This window comes from Vipera ursinii, assembly GCF_947247035.1.
Source record: "Vipera ursinii genome assembly, chromosome: 2".
Taxonomy (NCBI): Eukaryota; Metazoa; Chordata; class Lepidosauria; order Squamata; family Viperidae; genus Vipera; species Vipera ursinii.
In genome coordinates, this window is record NC_139513.1 from 24,363,408 (window position 1) to 24,389,762 (window position 26,355).

The window sequence follows — 26,355 nt, forward strand, 5'->3', positions numbered from 1 at the left end:
AATTGTGCTTTTGTCACATCAGTCCTCTTCGTTCCTATTGGTGTGGGGCAATGAGAGTTGAAAGCCAGTACTTACAACCGCATTTGGGAGCAGAATTTCCATTGCTGAGCAAGGTGGTTGTTAAGTTAGTCGCAGGCAATTTTGCAGCCTTTTCTGCCATGGTTGTTAAACTGAATCTTGCAGTCATTAAGTGAATCCAGCTTCTCCCAGTGATTTTGCTCGTCGGAAGCCAACTGGGAAGGTTGCAAATGGCGATCACATGACTTGGGGATGCTGCAACCATGGTAAATACATGCCAGTTGGCAAGCACCCAAATTTTGATGACATGACTTTGAAGAGGTTGCCACTGTTGTAAGGTCCCTCTTGATGTAACTTTGAACAGTCGCTAAACCAAGGATTGTAAGTTGAGGAATAATAAAACTAGATAATGTGTTCTTTTCAATAAATGTGGGGAAATTGTATTCTCCAAAGGTGACATTTATTTATAAGAATTTATTTATAAGAATTTATAAGTATTCGACACTTTTCAGTTTGTCTTCTTGGAATGGATTATATATATAAAAAAGAACTGTTCAAGATACTCACAAACTGACTGAAGCTAAAGGTAAATCATGAATGGTCACTGATTTTTCATTCCAGCTTTGCTTTTTTCTACTAGTAAGAAGTGCTAAACAGACTTGGTGAGCCTTGCTTTGTGCACTGCTAAATATTATTTATGAGAATTGAAAATGCTGCTTTGGTAAGAGAGAAACAAGCTAGGGGTCCAGGGTGCACATAGCCCAAAAATAAGTAATGGATGTGATTTTGCTTAGTTACACCCCCAAGAGACGAAGACAAGCAGGAATAATTTGGCAGTATCACATACTATGTATTTATAATTAATCTCTCCACATTCTGGCCCAACAGAATGTGCACTAAGGGATGTATTCTTTGAAGCTGTGCCATAATTGCAACAAATTTGTGGTGGCTTCTGGACACTGTTTAGCGTGTGTGTAGAAGTATAACTAAAACTCAAGGTTAAAGGACTGCTTAGGGATAGCCTGTGTCGCTAATCTACCTTAGGATAACTTGCTGATAGTTGCTATTTACTTTTTTTTGTTGCTACAATGTTTGCTGAACCTGATTGTACCATTTTGAGGCAACTGAAATTTTGTAAGTTTCAATGCTTTTTGGTCTTCCTTCCAGATTGAAGAATTGAACGCATCTGTTTTCTCTCAATTCCCCCCCCCCTCCCCATTTCTTTCCTGGACAGCAGAGTAGAGAGCAGAACTGGGTTCCTGTGAATATAAAACAGGATGGAAGAGGGTGTTTCCATCAAATTTAAGCTGAGGCTGCAGCTGCACCGAATTCCTGAATAGCCCAAATTAGTTTATTTAGCCCAATACAGCATGAAAACACATTTTCTCTGGGTAGGACTTGATTTAGAATTTGCTAAACAACTTTTTTTTAAAAAAAAATATGTCTGAAGCACACCTATCCAATTTTATTCCTGTCAAAGATAATTAATGTTGTTAAGCTATTTGAGAAGTGTTTCTCATATATCTTCAGCTGTCTGTTTACACATGGGCTATATAATCCTAGTCAAGGATAAAGGGAGTTATCATCTCCAGATGGAGCTAGAAATAAACTTAAGAGAATTGGAGTTTGATCAGCCTTGTGCTTTACAATTTGCTGAATTAGCTATTTATTTTATTAGTAATTAGATTTAAATCCCTAGAAACATGGAGGAAATATCTTCAGATCCTCCATAAATATAATGAGAAGATCCAAACCCAGTTCAGAATTTAGAAATGGCCCCCTAACTTTCATAGAGTTTAATTCTAACGGAAGCAAAGTGTGATGTTAGAACCGATTGCTCATTTATTTATTAGAATAACATATTTCTTTCAGGCACCCAGGTACAGTGCGTAACATTTAGTTTTAGTTTAGTTTAGTTTTATTAAATTTTTATACCGCCCTTCTCCCGAAGGACTCAGGGCGGTGTACAGGGCAATAAATATCAGAATATAAATACAAAAGTTAAAAGAAGTTAAAAGAATTAAATAAACATGCCCTCCGGGTGAGATTCAAGGTGTTAGTAATGACTTACAAAGCCCTACATGGCATGGGTCCGGATTACCTACGGCAACACCTGCGGCCGGCGTCAACTTCCCTCCGTCCAGGGTGCCTCCGATCAAAGAATGCCGATTGGTGGCCCCCAGGGGGAGGGCGTTCTCTGTGGGTGCGCCAGACCTATGGAACCGCTTGCCGGTTGAGCTCCGGACGGCCCCCGACCTTCGCTCCTTCCGGCGCGACTTAAAAACATATCTATTCGAGCAGTCTGACCTGGTCTGATGGGTTAGGGTTGGGGTTTTAATATGTTTTAATACTGTTTTAAACTGGGCTAAATATTTAATTGTTTTTTTAACTTTTGTATTCCGCTTTTTTATATTTATTGCCCTGTACACCGCCCTGAGTCCTTCGGGAGAAGGGCGGTATAAAAATATAATAAATAATAATAATAATAATATAATACAATGATTAAAACTATATTAAAATTAGACCCAACCCCAAACCCATCAAACCAGGCCAGATTGTTCAAATAAATAAGTTTTTAAATCGCGCCGGAAGGAGCGAAGGTCGGGGGCCATCCGGAGCTCAACCGGCAAGCGGTTCCATAGGTCTGGCGCGCCCACAGAGAATGCCCTCCCCCTGGGGGCCACCAATCGACATTGATTTCTTTCTTTTTTCCTGCCACAACTTTCCTATGAGATCTGCTGAATTGATAGACCACTAGTGACTAATTGGTCCAAAATTACCCAATGAGAGTGGGGTTGAGAATGGGATTGAGCCTGGTTCCCCAATTAGAACCAGCACCTTGTTCACTCTATGATCTGTGGTGACTTTGAGTTGGGGCCACGCTGTGGTGGTGGCTTCTCTGAAGGAGTCTTGAAGGAGGTGAGAGTGCCCCTCCCCCTCCTCAAGAGGCAATCCCTGCACTCAGGGGTTTTATCCTTGTTTTTCCTAAAAAAGGGAAGGTAGTCTTATGGTTAGGCACCAGGCTAGAAACCAGGAGACTGTGAGTTCTAGTCCCCCTTTAGGCGGGAAGGTTGGGTGACTTTGGGCCAATCATTCTCTCTCAGCCCAGTTCAATTCACAGGGTTGTTGCTATGGGGAAAATCGGAGGAGGAAGGAGCATTAGAAATGTGACCGCTTTTGAGTTATTTATTTTTTAAAAAAAGGCAGGATTTTTTTTTTAAAAAAATTGTGGGATTTTGGAGGAAGTAGATCATCTCCCCGTAGAATGGTTTCAGTTCAGCTTCAGATCAGGATTTAGTATGGAGATAACCGAGATGGAGGTGGTGCATCTGTCCTCGTGCTCCATGATTTTTTTAGTGGTTTTCAGTGTCATCAGTTGTAGTAGCCTTCCAGATTGGTCTGGGGGTTTGGGGATCAGGAGTGCCATTGGACGGGTGTTCTCTTGTCAGTGTTGGCTGTTGGGACAGTTCAATCTGTCCACCCCTCTGGGGTGCTACAGGCCTTGACACACTCTCTCTCTCCTTCTCTTCAACATTTATGTGAAACCAGTTACCAAGTTATCCCCTGTTTTGCGTTCTGAGATCAATTGATACTACTCTTTATCTTTTATATATTTTGACACCCCCCCCAAAACCTGGCTAAATGATATTGTCAGAGTTTTGTCCCAGCGCTTGGAGGTTATGTAGGCCTGGGATGGGGAGAAACTGACTCCAACTCAATCCCACCAAGACTTGAACGGATTTAACAACCAACTGGATCTGGGAATATTCCCCCCTTAACTTTAGATGGGATTGCACTTCCCCTTCAGGATCTTTCTGGACCTACCACTCCCATTCAATTGGCAGGTGACAAGGTCTTGGTTAGACTTATACAGGGAGTCCTCTTTTAGTGACTACAATTGAAAACCTGATCTCTAAGCAAAGCGGTTGATGCTAAGTGAAACTGGAATTCTTTCTTATGATCTTACTTCAACTTTTTCTTTGCTTTTCACAGGCCTGCAAAGATCGCAAATGTGATTGATTTGTAAAGTTATTTTTTTTCATCACTGTCATAAGTGTGAACTGTGATTGTTAAATGAGGCAATTGTTAAATGAGGACTACCTGTAATGAGGACTAACACCATGGGATACAGTCTTTTTTTTATTGAAAAGTTTTAACATACAGTTTATCTTTAACAGTCCCCCCTCCCCCTCCCCTCTCCCTCCCTCCCTCCCCCTCCCCCCCTCCCCCCCCCCCCGACTTCCCAGAGCTAAATACAAGGTATAAAAAAAAATCATAAACAACCATATACTAACAACCATAAACTCTAAAATCCATCACTCTCTAGCTTATATAGGATAATACAAACCTTAATAATATTAAATATATATAGAAAAGAATAAAGAAAGAAAAAAAAGGGAAATAAAGAAAGAAAAAAAGAAGGAAGACTTATTCAAATGCTACATGAAACTTCTTAACCCTATATTTGTTCTGGATATACTCAACCCATTTTCTCCATTCCATAATATAACGTTCTTGCGAGTGATCTTTCAAGTAAGACGAAATCTTTGCCATCTCTGCCAGGTCGGAAACCTTTAAAGTCCATTCTTCTATGGTCGGCAGTTCCTCTTTCTTCCAATACTGACCTATTAAAAGTCTTGCTGCCGTAATTAAGTTCAACATCAACTTAGTGTCCACAACCGTAGCATCTGTGATTATTCCCAACAAGAAGAGTTGCGGACAAAACTTTATCCTTTGCTTGAAAATCTTCTGCATATTCCACCAAATTTGTATCCAAAAGGCCTTAACCTTTTTGCAAGTCCACCATACGTGAAAATATGTTGCATCTTCATCACCACACCTCCAACATTTTGGTTGATAATTCGGATACATACTTGCAAGCTTTTTAGGATCTAAATGCCATCTATAAAACATTTTATAAAAGTTCTCTCTTAGATTTTGAGCTTGTGTGAATTTTACGTTCCTCACCCAAATCTTTTCCCACGTGTCTATTGTAATAACTTCTTGAATATTTTGGGCCCATTTTATCATACAATCCTTAACAAGTTCTGTTTCTGAGTCAATCTCTATCAATGCAAGAGATATCCGTTTAATATGTGCTGGACCCTGATTTCTGATTTGCTTTATCAGATTTTCATCAGTCATTGTAAAACCATTTTTCTGATCTTCTTTCCACCTGGCCCATAGCTGAGTATATTGAAACCAATTCTGAACAATCTTCTCATCTCGCAAGAGACTATATGATTTCAAACACCAGACATTTCTTTCCAAGCTCAGAATCTCCTTGTACGTAGTCACATCATGTTTGAAACCAGCATGTATATTTTCTATTGCGTGTTTTGGAATTGCCCACAATGGTATCTTACAATCTAGCTTATGTCTGTACTTCTTCCAAACCCTCAGCAATGCCTGTCTTAAAATATGCACTCTAAACACATTATCTACCTTCTTATCATATAACAAATATGCATGCCAGCCAAACAACAAATCGTGGCCCTCAAGATTTAATAATCTCTCTTGTGTCAAATTAATCCAATCACTTATTCCTACTAACGCAGCAGCTTCATAATATAGTTTAAGATTGGGCATTTTAAGACCACCTCTCTCACGAGTATCCTGCATAATCTTAAGTTTAACTCGTGGCCTTTTCCCTGCCCAAACAAATTTATTGATACCTCTCTGCCATTCCTCCAAATTAGAATCTTTCTTAAGAACCGGTATCATTTGAAATAAAAATAAGAATTTAGGCAGGACATTCATTTTGCTGCGATCCATCCCAACAAAGACAATTGCAATTTTTCCCAACTCTCCATTTCTTTTTGGATTTTTCCCCATAATTTTTCATAATTATTTTTGTATAATTTTGTATTAGAGGGCGACAGAAGCACCCCCAAATATTTGACCCTTTTAACAATCTCAAATCCAGTTAATCCTTCTAAAAGAGCCTTTTGCGAAGCTGTCATATTTTTGGCCAGAATTTTAGTTTTTTGTATATTAACCTTAAATCCAGAAACCTTCCCATATTGTATTATTATCTCCATCAGGTCCACAACAGAGTTCTCCGGCTGGGTCACTGTAACAACCAGATCATCTGCGAACGCTCTCAATCTATAATCCTGATCTCTAATCTGTATACCCTTAATTTTTCCCGAATTCCGTATTATGGGATACAGTCTTGATTATCTGAGGGAATGCCTGTCTCTCTTAGTGTCTGCCGTGCTGGTCCCTTTGATTAAACAATGTCATCTATTGAGATCCAGGAAGCATGTCTCCCCTATGGAATGAATTCCATATCTACGTAGCTCCCACACTTTTGGTCTCATGGGAAGTCTTAAAAAGCTGGTTATTCTACGATATCTTGACCTAAGGCTATTGGGGCACCTATTGGATATGTTTGTATGCGTTGGGTTGTTGGTTAGATTCACTATCTTGTTCCCTATTTTTTTTTGTATGCGTGTGTCTATTTTTCTCTATATTATACTTCTTTTGTCTTGTTTTATGGTGGGCCGAGGTGGGGCAGGACCTAAATTTAAATAAATAAATAAATCTAAATTGTCACCAAGTTCAGACTAAATCCATCTTGAAGTACGTTGGAGGTTAAAATGCAGTTATCTCAAGGTGGAGGTGCATATGTATGTATATGCATGTTTTAATATGTACGGTAATAATTCTGAATTCAGTGTTTTTGAGGGAAGCATGTTTACTAGATAGGTAACTGAAGCGAATGCTTTTTTCTTTTTCTTTTAATGAATCCAAAGGAGCAAAGCACTTTGAGAAATTGGCCTGCGTGTGCTCTTGGTGTTCTCTTTTTAGACCAGATTTTCCCTTCTGAGGCTCCAAGCTGGAACCACATGAAGCAGGGGAAGCCCCCGATCTGTTGACCTCCTTTTCCTGTTCAAATGAGGTCAGAGTTCAGTGGTAGGCAATCAAACTGGTTCAGCTGCCAGAAACTTTCCTCTGACAGCTTGATAAATGCTCCCGATGTTCTAGAGTAGCTATTAAGTCTAGCAGTGTTTCTCAACCTCAGCAGTTTTAAGAAGTGTTGACTTCGACTCCCAGAACGGTCAAACCAACATCTTAAAGTTGCTGAGGCTGAAAAACACTGGCCTGGTGATAAGACTCAGAACATGAGTTACTGACTTCTCCTAGATGGATTTGTCTGGCCTTTCCTTTCTCATGAATCCACAAAGGCTTGACTCCTTTGTTTAATTGTGTTTTAATACTCAGGACTGTCCTTTTCCTATATATATATATATATATATATATATATATATATATATATATATATATATATATATATATATATAGGAAATATATATATATATCTCATATATCTCCTCTTGCTTCTCAGCTAACAAAGCGAGAGAGATCCTGTGGCTTAGAGGTGAAAACAACTGCCTAATGTGCAATCAGCCCAGGTTCGAATCTCAGAACGGTATGGCTGACTGATGAAAACTAATAAGTTTGAAATGCATATCAGTCTCCCTTAATTCTTTGTTAGCAATTTAAAATTTACACAAATATGAGCTGTCACCGGTGTGACTACTGCCTGTCGATGGCCTTCAGGTTAGGCTGACACAGGAAATAAAGATTTGTCCCATGTTTGGGGCCTAGCAAGGTAATCTAAAAATAGTTAACAAGCATTTTATATATATATATATATATATATATATATATATATATATATATATATATATATATATATATATATATATATATATATATATGTATATGTATATATATGTATATATGTAAATTGTATATATGTATATGTATATATTGTATATGTATATATATATACATATATTGTATATGTATATATATATACATATATTGTATATGTATACATATATTGTGTATATATATATATATATATATATATATGTAAATTATTCAAATTGCTAATAAAGAATTTTAGGGAGGCTGAAATGATCATTTCGAACTTCTTATGTTCTCATCAGTCATAAGTCAACTTCTGTCCAACACACATAATCTCCCCCTCCTCGAAGGATTGAATGTCAGAAGGTGAGTACTTAAGACACTCTTTGCTGTCATTGTCCTCTACTGCTTAGAACTGTGGCTTACACGATTGCTATGCCCTGCCGTTCTTGAAGGAAAAAAATAATTTTGTTGCAATCATGTACTCTCTATCTAGTTCGGCTGTGAGGAAAAGTGGGATTTTACTTACCATTGGGTTCTAAAAGTTTGATGGTCTTCAAACTGGAACTCCACAGAGGCATATGTGAAAGAATTCTATTATGTCTCCCTCAGTTAGGACTTGCATCTTACGAATTCATGCAATATGCATTTGAAATGTTTTTTCTTTAAGTGGGGTGGGTGGGTGGGTGGGTGGTAACATGATGCCACATTTAAGTACCTGTTTTTCTTCTGTTCAATCATGTTAGTTTCCAGACTGCCTGGACAAGTCCCTGCAGTCTACTTGGCAAGGTTTTTCAGAAATGGTTTGCCATTGCCTCCCTCCTACGACTGCGGCAGAGTGACTGCCCCAAGTTCACCCAAGCTGGTTTTGTGTTTAAATGGGACTAGAACTCACAATCTCTTGGTTTCTAGCCTGGTTCCTTCACCAAACTGGCTCTCCTAAGTTCATTTATTTAGCTGCAAAAGGCAGAATCCTGCATGCTGAATAAAGGTTAAAATAAAAGTTTATTAATTTAGCACACTATTTTCGTTAGCGATTCTTAGGGTCGAATACATAAAACAAGTTACAATTTTGTTGCTATAATTTTTGCATTTTGGGCATATGGGTACCGTTTTCACATCTGCTTTTAAATTTTTGTGAAAACATGATTTATGTGGTTTTTTTAAAAAAAAATAGCTTCGTAGAAACTTGAAATGTAAAATAGCGTGTTCTGCTCTGTGCATATTTGAGAAATTCAAATTATTTTGCTTTGCATTGAAATATAAATCAACCAATGTAACTATGATCAGTGGTGGGATTCAGATATGTGAACAACCGGTCCTGTGTGCGGATGCCGCTTCCGGAAGTCCATTCTGGGCCTGGGCAACAAAAAATTAGCTACTGGTTCTGCTGAACTGGTGCGAACTGGCTGAATCCCACCACTGACTATGATCCTTGATTTTCTCCCAAAATATAAAAACATCTTTCTGCCTCTTGTTTCTGAAGAACTGATAATGATTACAGTGCAATTTATGGGATGGATGTGCTAATACATGATTATTAGTCATTCCAATTGAAATGACTTTGCAAGAGTTCATTGTGAGACAAACAATAGTTCCTGCCTGAAATCTGAATCTGCCTTGGATTAGTAAATAACCTGTGTTGGTTTTAAAACTGCCTTCTTGATCCTCTAGAGGATGATCCTCTAGAGCAGGGGTCTTCAAACTTGGCCCTTTTATGATTGGTGGACTTCAACTGCCAGAATTCCTCAGCCAGGCAGGCTAGCTGAGGAATTCTGGGAGTTGAAGTCCACAAGTCTTAAAGTGGCCAAGTTTGAGGACCCCTGCTCTAGAGGATCAACCTCTGTTCTGTTTTGCTGTGAGACTGAGATAATCAGCCTAGTGTCCTCCAGGAATTGTTAATTTCAGCTCTTGTAAGTCGCAGTCCAAATGGCCATCAGAAACATGTAGTAGGAGTTCAAAGTCAAAGCACTAGCCAGGGGTAGGCAACCTTGGCTCTTTTATGAATTCTGGGAGTTGAAGTCTACGAGTCATAAAAGAGCCAAGGTTGCCTGTCCCTGCACTAGACAAAGTGAGACAATCTTCTTTTGCTGTAGTTGGAAAGTACAGGTAATTCTCAACTTAAACTGAAAGTGTGACCGGAATTTCAGTCATAAATCATGACAGTTGTAAGTTGAGGCATCCACATGACCAGGCCTGATTTTATGACCATTTGGATGGCATTCATTAAGCAAATCACTTGATAAGTCTGAATCCATTCTCCCATCTGAGCATTTTTTGCCGGAAGCCAGCAAAAATCACTGTCATGTGACCATGTGACACTACAGCCCATCATAATGTCAGCCACTTGCCAAGTGCCCGAAATGTGTGGAAGCACAACATTTTACAACAGCAGGAAGATATTTACCTGCCATAAAGCACCCTTTCTGAGACTACTGTAATTCCAAATGGTCATTAAATGACCATTTGTAAGTCAAGGACTACTTGTGGTGTCTATATGGGTGAGTGTATATGTATAAGAGAGAGAAAAGGAATTATTTTGATTTGTAGTTCTCAGTTTCAGAGGAATGCCTAATGGAATTATTGTCTCTGAGATTTACTAAAATAAAACTTGTGTGCATTCCTAAGCACAATTATCTCACATTCTGTAAATTGACTATCTTTGTGGTCATGTTTGTAGGTCAAATCACTGATTCCACTGTAGGCAAAACTTTGTTCGGTGAAACATAATAAGAAATTGAAACATAATAAGAGGTTTTGTGTTGTGGAATATTCTGGAAAGACAATGCTAATACTGAAGTACTCTTTGTCAGCACATCCTAATCTTTATTTTGCAAGGCAAATACGAAAACCTAGTTTCCTGTTCTGAAAAGGAACTGAACTTTGTTTTTATTAGAGGAAAAACAGTTTTGTTGAGAATTTTTTTTTTAAAAAAAGACTAGTCTCAGTTACTTGCTGCTGCTTGGATAAATTTCAATTGATTTAAGAGGAGGAAAAATAGAGTCCGATCCACTTAGACCTTTTCTCCCAATTAGTAAACTACTATCTAGAAAACTGTTCTTCTGCTTTAAAAGATAAAATAGTAAAACCCCTTGTTAACAAGACTGCATATGGGTGATCCTGATGGGCCTAGCTCACCACACCCACGCCGGCAGAAGAGGCATGTTCTGGGCCCCCTTGGTGAAGGAGTCACGAGTCCAAGAGAAGAGCCTTTCATACTGCTGAAAATCTCCAAAATATGAAAAAGTATTGGTATGTTTCCTCATCAAAAGCTGCAACTTAGGCCCGTAAGACAAAGCCTAAAGGCACACAGCATGTTACCCTTTGAAAAAAAAATGCTGAAATCAGACAAGGCAAATCTTTGCAATTGGAATTATGTAGGTATGTCTGTGCAGGAATGCACTGTTACATAAAGGCAATACTTTTATTACAAAGTCATGGATGCACTTCAGAATACTGTACGTGTTTTGCTCTACTGTAAACTTTGTGGCGTGTCTCAAAAACTTTCAGTGTGTGTTAAATAAAGAAACAGTGGCATTGCGATCCCGGAGAAACCATTTTGAAATAAGCCAACTTTAGACATCCGGGAGCCTTATATAGCGTATTCCTATTACAAGAATGAGGGCCAATTTTTTTTTGTTGTTGTTCAAAACAACTTCTGGGAATGTCCCAGAATGTCAGAGAAATTGTCCCAATTCTGTTTCTCTCCTCCTCCCACTCTTCTCTGTTAAAGCGTAGTCAAAATACACTTTTCTGATGTAATGCCATTGAAACCTGTGGGTTTACAGTTATCGGAAAATTGCCAGAGAACCAGTTTGGTGAAGTATTTAAGGCACTTGACTAGAGACCAAGAATTCTAGTCCTGCTTTAGGCACAAAGCCAGCTGGGTGGCTTGGGGCCAGTCCTTCTCTCTCAGCCCTAGGAAGCAGACATTGGCAAACCACTTCTGAAATCTTGCCAGGAGAACTGAAGTGCCATTTCAACCCAGTGGGACTAGCCTGCCCCACTCCAGCAGAAGGGGCCTGCTATGGACCCCATGTATTCAGCAATTCCCATAGACAGGGTCAAGGAGAAAGAGCCTTGTCCACTGTGGCCCCCAATCCTATGGAACGATCTTCCACCATTTTGGCCTTCCGGAAGGGTATTAAAACTTGGCTTTGCCAGTTGGCTTTTGGCCCGGTGGGGTGGGGGGAGGCGGCACTCACCGCCGGAGTGCTGGTTGACAGGGTAAGAAGACCTCAAAAAAAAAAAAAAAGCTAGAAATCCTGATCTGGATTGGATGTGCTAGCTTGAGATCACCATAGGCTAATTTGTCTGGAGAAAATTAGACTGCAGAAGACTGGAGTTCAGTTGACACTGCTGTTCATTTTATTTTATTTTTAATTATTATGTGTTGTGCCTTAGTTCTGGCTACATGTCAGTTCTCAATAGAGTAAACCAAATACGGTGTTGCCGTGGGGCTCTTCTATTTCCATTCAACACACTTGTTTCACATCCCACAAAGAGCCTTGGTGGAGCAGTGGGCTAATGCCTCCTTAAGCAACACCAGCTGCCTGCAATTAGTGCAGGTTCGAGTCCCACCAGGCTCAAGGTTGACTCAGCCTTCCATCCTTCCGAGGTAGGTAAAATGAGGACCCAGATTGTTGGGGGCAATAAGCTGACTTTGTAATAATGCTGCTTGGGGGCGGGGGGGAGCGAAAGCCCTAATAAGCAAGCATGTACATAGAATGAAGGCTATTGCTAAGCACATTGGTTTGTGCTTCTTAGATTGTAAGCCGCCCTGAGTCTTCGGAGAAGGGCGGGATATAAATGGAAATTTTTTTAAAAAAAAGAGCACTAGGTAACAGCTGTGCCTTCTGTAGATGATACCGTCTGTAACAAGTAGGAATGTTTTCATTTGTTTAAAAAGTGCAGTAAGATCAGGTACCAAAGCGCCTGCAGACCTGCCCTGTTAATTATGGGGAAGCTCCCCAAAGACTTAATGGAGTGCTGGAACTTTTGCTGAAGGGGAATTAAGAAGGCTACTGATCCAGCTGCTAAGCAGCAGAGGCCACAGCAGAGTTAAGACGATCAGGGATTTGTTTTGAAGAGACCAACTGGTCTATAGAGTCAAGTCATTATTTGTTTTAAGTTTATGTCCCACTTTTTTTTTCTTCCACAACATTCTCTTCAGTTTTCCCTGAAATAATCCTGCTTTGATGTAAGTTATGCACAGAGAGAGCTCGATTCACTCAAAAGTCACAAATTGAGGGTGGAGGTGAACCAGATATCGTTTGCCGCAGTAAATTAGGCGTAAATGACGTCACAGGAAATTGAAATGTCAGGCAAACCCGATTTTATATTGTCTGATTCTTACCGCAACATACATCACAATGATTCCAGTCCCACAGTTAGGTTTCCATGCTGATATTCTCTGGAACTTCCTTCCATGCGTTTGCTCAGCACACATTATTTATAAAAGTACGCTAGCTACCTTGCCATCCTGCTCATTAAAATTGTGGCTTAGTTAACAACAGTCCCCACTATTATTGCAGCCCCCCCCCAACAGTTCAGTTTTTTGTGGGTTTTTTTGTAGCAGAAGATTAAATCTAGACCATGGAATTATCTCACCTTTGGTTCCTCTCTGCTGATAGACAGCCAATTCAAAAGCTGAGAGTTGACAGATTCATTATGTCAGCTTTTGTATGTGTGTTCTTTCAAGAATGCATAATCGTCACTACATCTGTCTCTGTGTGTGTGTGTGAGAGAGAGAGAGAGAGAGAGAAAGAGGAGAGAGAAAGAGAGAAAGAAAGAATGAGAATGAATATGAGCAAGAAGGACATGGTCCACATTTTGGAAATATAATTTAATGGTAAAGGTAAAGGTTCCCCCACACATGTGTGCTAGTCGTTTCCGACTCTAGGGGCCGGTGCTCATCTCCGTTTCAAAGCCGAAGAGCCAGCGCTTGTCCGAGGATGTCTCCGTGGTCATGTGGCCGGCATGACTAGACACCAAAGGCGCACGGAACGCTGTTACCTTCCCACCGGAGTGGTCCCTATTTTTCTACTTGCATTTTTACGTGCTTTCAGGAGATGAGATAGCATACAGGGCTTATTCTGTGATTGTGTGTGTGTGTGTGTGTGTGTGTGTGTGTGTGAGAGAGAGAGAGAGAGAGAGAGAGAGAGAGAGAGAGAGAAGGAAGGAAGGAAGGAAGGAAGGAAGGAAGGAAGGAAGGAAGGAAGGAAGGAAGGAAGGAAAGGAAGGAAGGAATTTTAATATAGGAATTCTAAACTCTGCAATACAATTTCTAAAGGGGTGGTCATGTTAGTCTGTTGCAATACAATTAGGATATTTTCTGATTCTTATAAAGCCTAATTGTATAGGATAGAAATAAAACCTTGATGGGTTTTGTTCAGTTGGTTTTATCATTTGCATGCCACCTCCATCCAATAGTCAAAGAAATACTGGGTGACTCATAGCACAACAAGTGGTAGGACAATGACGCAGTAACAAATGAAACAATATTCTAAGAATTATAAAAGCATCACATTATAAAAACACATATAGGCTGTCACGTAGCAATGAGTCAGCATGGAAATCAGAAGTTGCCCCAAATCACCCTTTCCCCCCCCCAAACATTCTACAAAGGAGTTGATGTCAGTTTGCAAGCTGCTCCATAGTGAGAGGACTATATCTAAAAAAGCCTGTTTTCAAATCCCAACCCACTGACATCCTGGGAAGGGTGTCATCTGGTGGCCCCCAGGGGGAGGTCCTTCTCTGTGGGCGCCCCGGATTTATGGAATCGGTTTGCCGGTCGAGCTCCGGATGGCGCCCGACCTTCGCTGCTTCCGACGCGATCTGAAGACTCACTTATTCGAACAAGCCGGCCTGGCCTGATGGGGGATGGGTTGGGATTTTATTGTTGTTTTTAATATATTTATTTATTTATTTTATTACATTTATATACCGCCCTTTCCCGAAGGACTCAGGGCGGTTTACAGGGTGATTAAAAAACCAAGATACAAAAGTTAAAAACAAATTTAAAAAAAAAATCTATAAATATCTATTTATTGTTTTAGTTTGGGCATTGTGTTTAATTCTTTTTAACTTTTGTACCCTTGTATTTTATATGTTTGCCCTGTTCACCGCCCTGTGTCCCTCGGGAGAAGGGCGGTATACAAATAAAATTATTATTATTATTATTATTATTATTATTATTATTATTATTATTATTATTATTATTATTATTATTATTATTATTATTTTCTACTACATGCGCCTTTGGCCTGCTCCTACTTCATGAGCAGATTCTAATTGCTTACTTTTTAATTAATACATTTAGAAACCACCTGACCCCAGACAGTTTTGGGCATTTAGAGCAAAGGGTCTTGAATATAGTCTGGACCTTAGTAATAACCAGCATCTTGAATTAACCCGGGGGAAAAAACAGGAGCCAGAGTAGTTACTAAAAGCATTGGAATTCTCCTGCCATGGCAGCTTTCATCTGTCGGCAGGTGGGCAGAAATATTTTGCGCCAGGTATATCCAGCAGCAGCTCTATATAGACAGACTGTAGTAGTCTTGGTCAGCGGTTGTCAAACATTGTCAGGATCCCTTTACATTCTTAAAAAATTTTTGAGGACCCCAAAAGAACATTGATTCGTGTGGGTTATATCTATCAATATCTACCGTATTGGAAATATAAACAGAAATGTTTAAATATTTCTTTATTTGACTTTGCAGATCCCTTGAAAAGGTGTTGGGGGCCCTCAGTTCTCCCTAGGCTGCTGTTTGAGAACTGCTCATTGGGATGATAAGGGCTTGAGTCCCTGTTCTGTTTACTTGCTTATCTTACAGTCTATTTTTTATGTTCCTTGTTCTAGAACAGTCATTTTAAACTTGGTGATGCTGTAGATTGGGAATTTTTTTTAAAAAAAATATGCTGGTTTTTCTATTTTGCCATTTTGTGTGCGTGTGTGTATAAATTTTTATTAAAACGTGTAAACAAGAATATAAAATCTAGCACAAACATATAAAGGAAGGAAGAAAAAAAGAAAGAAAAAAGCAGAAAGAAAAGAAAAAATAGAAAATAAACAAGAATGACCTTAAGAAGTCGCTTCTGATATTCTTCAGAGAAGGTACAAGCACAAACGCATTTTAACCACTCTCTCCAAAGTTACAGCATGTTCTTTCTATAATTTGGCCCGTCAATAATAGTCAAAACCACATATCACAAGCTCATTTTTTATTCTCGTGTGAGATTTCCTGTTCTATTTTATGTAAGAGGTGTTTAAAGTGAATGCAAGCATGTAACTTCCTTGTTAACTTGCTTACATGGGCTTTTTACACAGTGCATGGAGTACGTTCTCTCTGCTGACAAAAACGTACATTTAACAGAAGAGAAGCATGATTGGAGAGTAATATTAACTATACTTTATTAATTGAATTGAATTAAATGGAAATAAATGAAATGTTATTCTCATTCTAGACTGACCCACGTCATTTAGAGAGCAATTGTGGCCTTCAGTCTAGAAAATGTATATCCTGATCTCGGTAGATTGGTCTTGCCTTGTGTAATGCAATTTTTTCTCTCTTTGTTTTATACCTCTGCTCTAGAAATCAATGAGAGTGCCTGTTTACATAAAGTTCCACAGTGAAAGGGAATTGCAGGTTCATATATACTCTTTGATTAGATTAAGAAGCAAGTCCAAAAACCTTTGGGAACCATTTAGATTAGAGAGCAGCTAATCTAATTCACAGCAATTTCTCTCAGTAAGTCTCTTTAGCAAAATCTAATCTTATCTGATATTGAAAACAAATCGTGAGAAACAAAGAATTCCATTTTAAAAGGTAGATAGATAAACTTTATTGTCACTTTTCTGGGTACACAATGGCACACATTAAAATGAAATTATATATATATGTATGTATGTATGTATGTATGTATATATGTGTGTGTGTGTAATTTTTTTTTAACAAAGAATTAAAGCAATTTTTAAAAAAATTTACACAAATATGAACTGTCACCGGTGTGACTACTGCCTGTCAATGGCCTTCAGGATAGGCTGACACAGGAAATAAAGATTTGTCCCATGTTTGGGGCCTAGCAAGGTAATCTAAAAAATAGTTAACAAGCATTTGACACACACACACACACACACACACACACACACACACACACACACACACGAAGTTAGTAAAAATAATAAAAATGATGCACTCTGGGATATAAATGGAATTTAAAAAAAAATAAGAGAAAATCCATTCCATACACACACACACACACATATATACATATATACACATGTTAAAAAGAAAAAGAATGGAGCACCAGGATAGAAAAATAAACTGTTTAATATGCAAAACACTTAGCGTCAGAGTAAAGAATAGGAGATCCGGGAGTTTGCCTATATAGCCGGCTGCTTTTGCACCCTGCTCATTGAGCGGGTCACCGGTCTATTGACTTCAATCGGCCGTAGCGTTTCTAAATGTCCCGCATTTCTTCGCGTGCTTGTAGGATCAAGAGTTGTTTTCTTATTCATGGTCGCTCCCCTGCTGAGCGTATTCACATCAGGGAGCCGATGACCAAGTCGCAGTTGTTTTGTACCTCCCCACCCCCTTCTTTGGCCGAACCTGAGCCTCCGTCTCAAGACCTAAAGCCGGGCATGTTGTGGATTCATCCTTCTTGGGGATCATTGTTGTGGCCACGCCCTCCAAATCGGGATCTAATACAGGGCATGTCCCAAAGTCTGACACAGGGCACATTGAAGATTCATCCTTCCTGGGGATCGCTGTTGTTCTGCCTGTAGCAGTGTTGTTCAGGTCCTGCCAAGAGCAGGCTCATTGTGCCCGTCGTAAGTCATAGCGTCGTTCCTCCCACCCCCTGAGCGTCTGGTAAGTGGGTAAAAGGTCTATATGACGGTTAATGGAGTTTTCATCGGATAGCCAGGTCTCCTTGAGCAACCGTCCGCCCTTGGTGTTATCCCAGGCTATGGTCTCGGCGTTGGCAAAATCAAACATATGGTTGTAACTAGCCATATGTGCCCACACCTGTGAGCATTGTTCTTGTCTCCTGATTGCCAACTCATGCTCATGAAGCCTGGTTTTGAGCCTCTTAGTTGTTTCCCTAACGTAATTGCATTGGCAATTTTTACATTGAATCCTGTATATAATTGACGATCTTTCTTCGTTGGGGAGTGGCTCTTTAGTATGCATTAACCTGGCACGCAGGGTTTGCTCCGGTCTATGGGCAACATTGACATTGTAAGGGGCTAACAACCGCGCAGTAGCCTCGGACACTCCATTAATATATGGGACTGTCGTCCGTGTGGTCAGCATTGTTGATATGTTATCTGGTCAGTTACTTCGAGATTTGTGTGGCCTGCTGTATCTCCTAACAAACTCAGCAGGGTAGCCGTTAAGCCTGCATATACGGTATAGATATTTCCTCTCCTCGACTTTGGTCCTAACTGTACTCCATTAACGGTCATATAGACCTGTTACCTGCTTACCAGACGCTCGGTGTGGGAGGAACAACGCTATGACTTACGATGGGCACAACGAGCCTGCTCTTGGCAGGACCTGAACAACACTGCTACAGGCAGAACAACAGCGATCCCTGGGAAGGATGAATCTTCAATGTGCCCTGTGTCAGACTTTGGGACATGCCCTGTATTAGATCCCGATTTGGAGGGCGTGGCCACAACAATGATCCCCAAGAAGGACGAATCCACAACATGCCCGGCTTTAGGTCTTCAGACGGAGGCTCAGGTTCGACCAAAGAAGGGGGGAGGTACAAAACAACTGCGACTGGGTCATCGGCTCGACCATGAATAAGAAAACAACTCTTGATCCTTCAAGCACACGAAGAAATGTGGGACATTTAGAAACGCTACGGCTGATTGAAGTCAATAGACCGGTGACCCGCTCAATGAGCAGGGTGCAAAAGCAGCTGGCTATATAGGCAAACTCCCGGATCTCCTATTCTTACTCTGACAACATCGGCGGTTTGGCTGACGAAAGCTAAGTGTTTTGCATATTAAACAGTTTATTTTTCTATCCTGGTGCTCCATTCTTTTTCTTTTTAACATGCACACACACCCAGGATTGGCATTTTTTAGTCTTATTAAGGAGATGTGTGTGTGTGTGTGAATTTTTTTAGCTTGCTAACAGAATAAAGGGAGACAGATATGATCATTTCAAACTTATTTGTTCTCATCAGTCAGCCATACCCTTCTGAGATTCGAACCTCGGCCGACTGTGTCTTAAGCAGTTGTTTTAACCCCTAGGCCACAGGCTCTCTCTCTCTGTTAGCTGAGAAGCAAGGGAGATAGATGGCCTTGGGCTAGGCTGAAACAGGAAATAAGATTTGTCCCGTGTTTGGGACCAAGCAAGTGCATTCTAAATACTTAACAAACATATTAATCACAGTTCATTTTGAATACATAGTGGAAAAAAGAGTCTTGAGATTTAACAAGGTTGTTACTTTATGCTACAAAGCTATTACAGAATCCAGGCATTCTGCTTCGGATACCACCAAGCCTCCTCCCAAGAAGGTAAAGAAAACCGGGTCACGGAGAGAATGTGTAGTTTCCCTAATAATACTGTGGACCCTGGTTAAGCCCTGCTTACATGCCATATCTTGGATCGAAGGCAGTGAACTTCCCATAATCTTTTCCGCCATCCTCACCACTCTCTCTCTGCACTGCTTTCCTGTCCGGAGCAGTAATGCTTCCAAACCAGACAGCAATGCCATATGACAGGATGCTTTCCATCTGTAGAAAGTGGTCAGGACAGGGGAAAGAAGATGTGTTCTTCTCATACGCAGGAAATGCGGGTGCTGCTGTGCCTTCTGCACCATTGTCTCACTGTTGAGCGACCAAGCTAACCTACTTGTTAGCTGCACACCCAGAAACTTAATACTACTAACCATTTCCACAGTTGAATAATTCATACACAGAGGCATGTGGGTGTGCCTGCCTTTCCTGAAATCAATGATGATCTCTTGTTTTTCCTACATTTGGAACCACACTGTACTTATTACACCAGTCCACCAAACCCTCTACCTCCTCCTGAATAAGGCTCACTACTGTTGCATCATCTGCATACTTCACCATAAGGTTGGTAGCAAACTTTGCACCACAGTCATGGGTCAACAGGGTGAATAACAGTGGACTTAGCAGCCTTAAGGAGAACCTGTGCTCAAAAAAATATTGAGTCCCAACTTGCACATACTGGAGTCTTTATCAGTGAGAAAATCAAGATTCCAGTTGCCCAAAGGAATATTAAAACCTAAAAGATCCAGTTTGTCTACTAAAGGCTGAGGAGCAATTGTATTAAAAGCCAAACCAAAATCAACAAACGGCATTCAGACATGAGTATTCCTTTGCTCTTAAGTGCGCCAAGCTCAGATATAGAACAGAGGAAATAGTGTCCTCTGCGGAGCAATTCACTCGGTAAGCAAACTGAAGTGAGTCGAATGCTGGAGGGAGGCTGGATAGATTAAAATCCTCTTATCAGCCTTTCAAAAGTTTTCATCATGATGGACATAAGTGCAACCGGATGGTAATCATTAGAGTAGTGAAGGAGGGGAAAGACAGATGAATCAGTAATACTGTTTTATCACTCATTTTTCAGGTGGATGGTGACCATTTGAAGCTCATCCGAGGGGTGGACCTAAGAGGATAGAGTGCGGCCTATGCCTGTGAAGGATGCTGAAGAAAAGTAACCTGATTCTCTGGGGCCTGGTGCTTTTTGTGGCCTGGAACGCTGTCATCCTCTTCTTCCTGTGGACTCGGCCACAGTCTTTATCGGACCATAGCCGCTTAACTGAAGAGGTGATCCGACTGGCCCAGGATGCTGAGGTAGAATTGGAGCGCCAGAAGGAGCTTTTACATCAGATCTACCGCTATAGTTCACTCTGGAACATACGGAAGTCCAAAAATCTCCACCTGTCAGCTGTGGCATCGGTCCAGCCTTCCACAGCTGCGCTCTTACCCCATCACAGTCAGATATCACCTGATGCTGTTTTACCTGTGGTGGTGATTGCCTGCGACCGCAGCACAGTCCGCCGTTGTCTAGATAAACTGTTGCATTACCGTCCCTCAAAGGAGCGATTCCCCATCATTGTAAGCCAGGACTGTGGACATGAGGAAACAGCTCGAGTCATTGCCTCCTATGGAGATTCTATCGTGCACATCAAGCAGCCCAATTTAAGTGATATCCCTGTGCCTACCGACCATCGCAAGTTTCAGGGATACTACAAAATCGCTCGACACTATCGCTGGGCTTTGAGCCAACTTTTCCGGACCTTCAAATACCAAGCAGCCATTGTAGTGGAAGATGACTTGGAAGTCGCTCCAGATTTCTTCGAATATTTTCAAGCGAGTTTCCCACTTCTCCTGGCTGACCCAACTCTTTGGTGTATCTCTGCCTGGAACGATAATGGCAAGGAACAGATGGTAGATGTTGCCCATCCCGAACTTCTCTATCGTACTGATTTTTTCCCTGGCCTGGGCTGGCTTCTGCTCTCTGACCTGTGGGATGAGCTGGAACCCAAGTGGCCCAAGGCTTTCTGGGACGACTGGATGCGACAGCCTGAACAGCGGCAGGGCCGTTCGTGCATCAGGCCTGAAGTGTCACGCACAATGACTTTTGGCCGTAAAGGCGTGAGCCACGGTCAGTTCTTTGACCAATATCTGAAGTTCATCAAGCTCAATGACCGTTTTGTGCCTTTCACCCAGATGGACCTTTCTTACCTCAAGAAGAATAACTATGAACACTCATTCTTGGCCCAAGTCTATGGGGCCCCCGAGCTGCGTGTCGAAGAATTACAGGGGAACCAGCGCCGGGAGTTAGGTACTGTCCGAGTGAAGTACACCACTCGTGACTCTTTCAAGGCTTTTGCAAAAGCCTTGGGTGTGATGGATGACCTCAAATCAGGAGTGCCCCGTGCTGGTTATCAGGGCATTGTCAGCTTTCTCTACCGAGGCCGCCGTGTTTACCTGGCTCCTCCTCCTGACTGGACAGGCTATGACCCCAGCTGGAGTTAGCAGCTGAGGATTTTTGAGCATGCTAAACCCCATTGGGAAAAGGGTGCTGGGGTGGGGGTGGGGGCAAAACGCTGTATTTCCTTCCCCTGTGTGGCATTCAAGGTGCATTCCAGGAATGAGGATTGTTTTGTGCGCTGAATTTGGGGGAGGAGTTAAAAGGCAGGAGGGATGGATTACAGGGGTATTCCGAAGCCCCAACATCGTAGATGAGAAGGAGCATTCTGGGTTCCCTGTTCTCTTCCCCAGTGCCTGTCTTCCTTCTTGATGCTGCCACCTGTCCGCCGATTAGATCCTGGGTGGCTTGTCCAAATTGGTAAATTTTGAGGTCAGAAGTGAATGCTAAAACCAAAGCAGTGACCCACTGAAGTTCTCCCAGTTTCGTTGAGATACAGCAGGCCAGAGCAACTTGTGACCTTATGAGGCAGGTGTAGCTCCTCAGTCGAGTTTGGCCACAGACTTCATGCGTATCTCTAAATTCCAGCCAAGCAAAATGGGGGGACTTGTTAAGTTCCCGAGAAACTATTGATTCAAAACCGGCACACTGCATTCAACTTGTTAGGTCACAGGTAAGCTGTAGGGAGAAAGTAAAAGTTTTTCTTTTTCTCAGCTCTTGGCTGCTGCTTCACGTCTCACCTGGGCATCTGTAAGGTTTGGAAAGCAGGCAGCTCTTTCAGGTGATCATTGAACCCCTCAAAAGGACCATCTTTATTGACCATATTGGCCATTTTTATGTTGATCTCTTAGATATCCTAATTCTTTAACCCTAATTGAATGGGACGATGGAGACACAATGTGCACAATGACAAACTTAATATGATTGTCACTCAGATGAGATGGAAAGGAAGGTCAGAGCCTCTTTTATTGCTTTTACTTGGGCACGAAGATAAAGAGTAGTCAGAGAGCATGAAAAACGTGCTACCTTTCTACAGCTCCATGCTGGGACCTGTTAACTGTAGCTTAAATAAAGTTTTGGATGGAGGCGGGCATTTTCTTCTCATCCTCTTACCTGGTCATATGAGATGCATGAAGGTCTGGCTTTGCAGCCTTCTAGCCACTGCCTGCTATCAAATGGCCCTTTCAGCAAGCCACAGTTGGGAAATGATGGGCTGCAGGTGGGCCATTAAGTTTGAAAACGGCTCTGGGGGAGGAAGGCCCAAGGCCAGCCCTTTATGACGCATGCGGGGACATCCAGACATTTCAGCCTCCGCTTGTTATCTGAAGTGAGGGAGACTTCCAAGGTATCTATTGACTGTATATTGAAAGGAAGCCGACCGATGTCTCGATGTTGCTGCCATGTTCTCTTCCCAGGTTCACGAGGAGAACTTGCCCAAGGCTGCCTTAATTTCCACGGTGTAGGAACACCATCCAGATCTACGGCAGAGCATGCTGGTGGCTCGGTTGCATTTTTTTAAATTGCTATGTTGTTTGTTATTTTCTGAATGGCCATATTGGAATTGGTCACTGCTACGTATCTGGGACACTGTGGGCGCTAAGTAGAGCGGAGGGAGGAGACTTCTCCAGGCATCGGAGCATCTCACGAAAGGACTTCTCCAACCAAGGAGTCCAGCCTTATTCAGTGGGGCAAAGTCCACCTTCCCCATCCTTGCCTTTGGGAGTTGCCACTGAGCTGCTCCTCCAGATGCCACTGTACGGAGGCAGGCATGAGGAAGCGACTTCACACCTCCTTTGGCCAAAATTTAGACCACACCAAAGGGTATATATATATATTGCGTTATTTGAATGCTTATTGCTTTTTTTTCCTCTCTTTTTTTTTTAAAAAACACAACATTGCATAAGACCATCTCCGTTCATGAACGGAGGAAGGAAGATTGTGTTTTGCCATTCCACGTCAGTGAGCGGGGGAGGTTTTTCCCCTTCTTATATCTGCTCTTTTAGTTGGTGCAAGGGGGCAGGTAGGAGAACGGTGCCTTGGGGAGACCGCTTTGAATGGCTGGATGCATCTGCTTAACGTCCTGAGATTTTTCTTTTTTGGGGGGGGGCAAAGAAAGAAAGAAAAAGAAAACTAATGCTGCAGAGAATGAGGCTCTCTTTTAAAAAAAAATTAAAAAAATGACCTACTGTGACCTGCATCTGGAAGGTTGATCATTTGGACGTGTTTCGTATGTCGATTTCGCTTTTAATTCTCTGCGAGAGATTATACCGTCTGACGATTTTCTAGGTCAGGCTTCCATTTGAAAAGAGAGCAAAGTAGGGCAGACACGTGTATAGAATATGAGTGGAAAAGTCTCCACGGAAGAGCTCAGATCTTTCGGCGTGATCTCGCTCACCTTTAACAATGTCCTGAATGGACATGCGGAAATGATCACTTGAGTCATCCGTTTACAATGTGCTCCCCTTCAGAACCGCTGTACTCCCATCTTATCTGGATGGGGAGGGTGTGTGTGTGTGTGTGTGTGTGTGTGTGTGTGTGTGTGTGGAGGAGAGGGTTGTAATGGAAAATTGGATTTATTTTTTGGGGGGTAGGTTGTTTTAATCCCAAATTTCAAGATCCGCTGGATCCTGGGTAAAAGAATTGCCATTTTTAAAACTAGAAACAGCAAGAGAGCTGTTCTTACCTTTAGTATTATGTTCTGGGACTCAGCCTTGATGTCTCAGTTTGCAAGTATATTGCCATCTCCTTTCGGTAGAAGGCAGCTACTGGAACTTCACGGAGGAAGGGAAGGGAAAATGGAAATCTCTTTTTGGGTTCTCTCCTCTGGTGCTCAGTCAGCCAACCAATCAGGGAAATGAAAATAGGAGGACAGAAATAAATAAATCATTATTATATTTTTTTTTCCAGAATCCTCAGATCTGTGTAACTTAATCCACACCATCTGTAGCCCAAACTCTCTCTCTCTCCTTTGGCCTACTGTCCTTCCTTATTAGCGTTTTGTCCTAGGTCACAGCGAAATGATCACGTTTCCCAGTCCAGTTTGTGATTTTGGTGAAACGATTTGGAAGACGCTCAGCGGGAGATCCCAGCAGGAAAAAAAAAACCACCAGCAGCCGCCATTCTTCTCCCTTTCTGTCTGTCTGTCTGTCCTGAGCTGTTTTTTTTTTTCTGTTCCTGAAAATATCTCTGCAGCTGAAAATTCCAGCTGAAAAATAAAAATAAAAGTATCACTACATCTGGATGTTTGAATCAAGGTGGTTTGATGGAGAGACGCTAATTTTATGTTCACAACGAATTGGTGAGAAGAGCTTAAAGAAGCCAAAAAAAAAGTTATTTTCCACAATAAAATAAAAGCCAGTTCCTTTTCAGACAGCCTGTGTAATTGACCTCATGCTGGAATTTATTGGGCTCATAAGACTTTAAGTGAAATTCGACAAAGGGGAGGGGGCATAAGGTCGTCTCTTTAGAGGCCTCCGACACCCATTTGTTACCCTCCACTTGAACCAGGAATAACTCCCGGCATCCAAAGTGGCTTTGGTCTTTCGGGGAACATCAAATACATATTTACATCAAAAGGGATCCTCCTTTTCGGTTGTTCCAGAGTGCTGGACATGAGACAATGGGTTTAAGTTACAGGAAGACAAATTCCAATTGTTTTTCACTGTAATGCTTTTTTTCCCAAGCATTTTGATAGGGCTAACTAGTCAAAAGAAGCAGTGGACAACCATCCCTTGAGGAAGCTTTAGAGCTTGGGTTGCACTGAGCAGAGGGTTAGACTCAATGGCCCAAGTGCTCTAATTCTTCGATTCTACCTCCAGGTTTATGAAGGTAGATCAGGAGAAATCGGGGGGAGATTCTGGGATCTGAAGTCCACATAATCTTAAAGGTTGCTGAGGTGGAGAGACTGCCCTACAGCAACAAGGAGTATTCCGTCATGGAAATCCCAGGACCATCACTTTCCCCGCTGATATTTCCCCAACACTTCAAAAGCAATCAACCCTAATCCCACCCCCCACCTCTCTCTTTCCAATTCCTGCTTCCTACCTTGCTATCCTGTATTTATGCAAAGCCCTATATTATTATTAGCATTATTATGTAACCCAGCTGTCAAAGCTCCAGGAAGCTTCCTTGTATTTCAGTACTGATGTGTTTGACCAAAATATATGGAAGGACGCATTAGCACTCCCAATGATCTTTTCTGGGCAGCTGGTGTTGCTTTGTTGAGCAAAAAAAAAAAAAGATATTTCTCAAAACCGCTTACATTTCCTCCCACCTCTTAATTGGTGGGGATATGCAGTTTGCTGCCTTAGCAAATTGAAAAATTACTGCTCTCTGAAATTCCCAAATTCTAAGCTGCTCAGGTTCTAGGCACTTTTTTAATTTGCATTTATTTAGAATGGATGTTGCTATTTATTTTGGTATTGCAAATGCAACACAATTCCACTTGGTTAGCTTTTTATGGGATTATTTCTTGATTATTCAATTTCAAATTGAACAATCCAGATACTGCATTTGTCATACCCTTTTTTATCTGAGATTCGAACCTGGGCTGATTATATATTAGGCAATTGCTTTAACTTCCTGAGCCACAGGTTCTTTCTCTGTTAGCTAGGAAGCAAGGGAGATATATGTGTTAAATATTTGTCAAGTCATTTGAATGACTGACTGATGAGAACATAAGAAGTTCGAAATGATCATTTCAGCCTCCCTAAAAAATTCTTTATTAGCAATTTGAATAATTTACACAAATAATGAG

The 26,355-nt window shown here is 41.3% G+C and overlaps 1 protein-coding gene across 12 annotated transcripts in view; it reads left to right on the forward strand.

The window, feature by feature from the left end:
* Window positions 1–24,848, forward strand: part of MGAT1 (alpha-1,3-mannosyl-glycoprotein 2-beta-N-acetylglucosaminyltransferase) — a 45,751-nt gene extending 20,903 nt beyond the window's left edge. For 4 of the 12 annotated variants that reach the window (XM_083356051.1, XM_083356049.1, XM_083356046.1 and 1 more), the window contains 2 exons: window positions 20,292–21,512; window positions 24,606–24,848. In XM_083356051.1, coding sequence (XP_083212177.1) covers window positions 20,366–21,512; window positions 24,606–24,808 — 1,350 coding nt within the window. In that variant the 5' untranslated portion in view covers window positions 20,292–20,365 and the 3' untranslated portion in view covers window positions 24,809–24,848. Of the gene's footprint in view, window positions 1–8,015; window positions 8,044–15,120; window positions 15,794–16,143; window positions 16,229–16,271; window positions 16,428–19,703; window positions 19,775–20,291 lie in introns of those variants that run through there. The other 8 variants (XM_083356048.1, XM_083356053.1, XM_083356047.1 and 5 more) reach the window with 8 other exon arrangements.
* The last annotated feature ends 1,507 nt before the right edge of the window (window positions 24,849–26,355 follow it).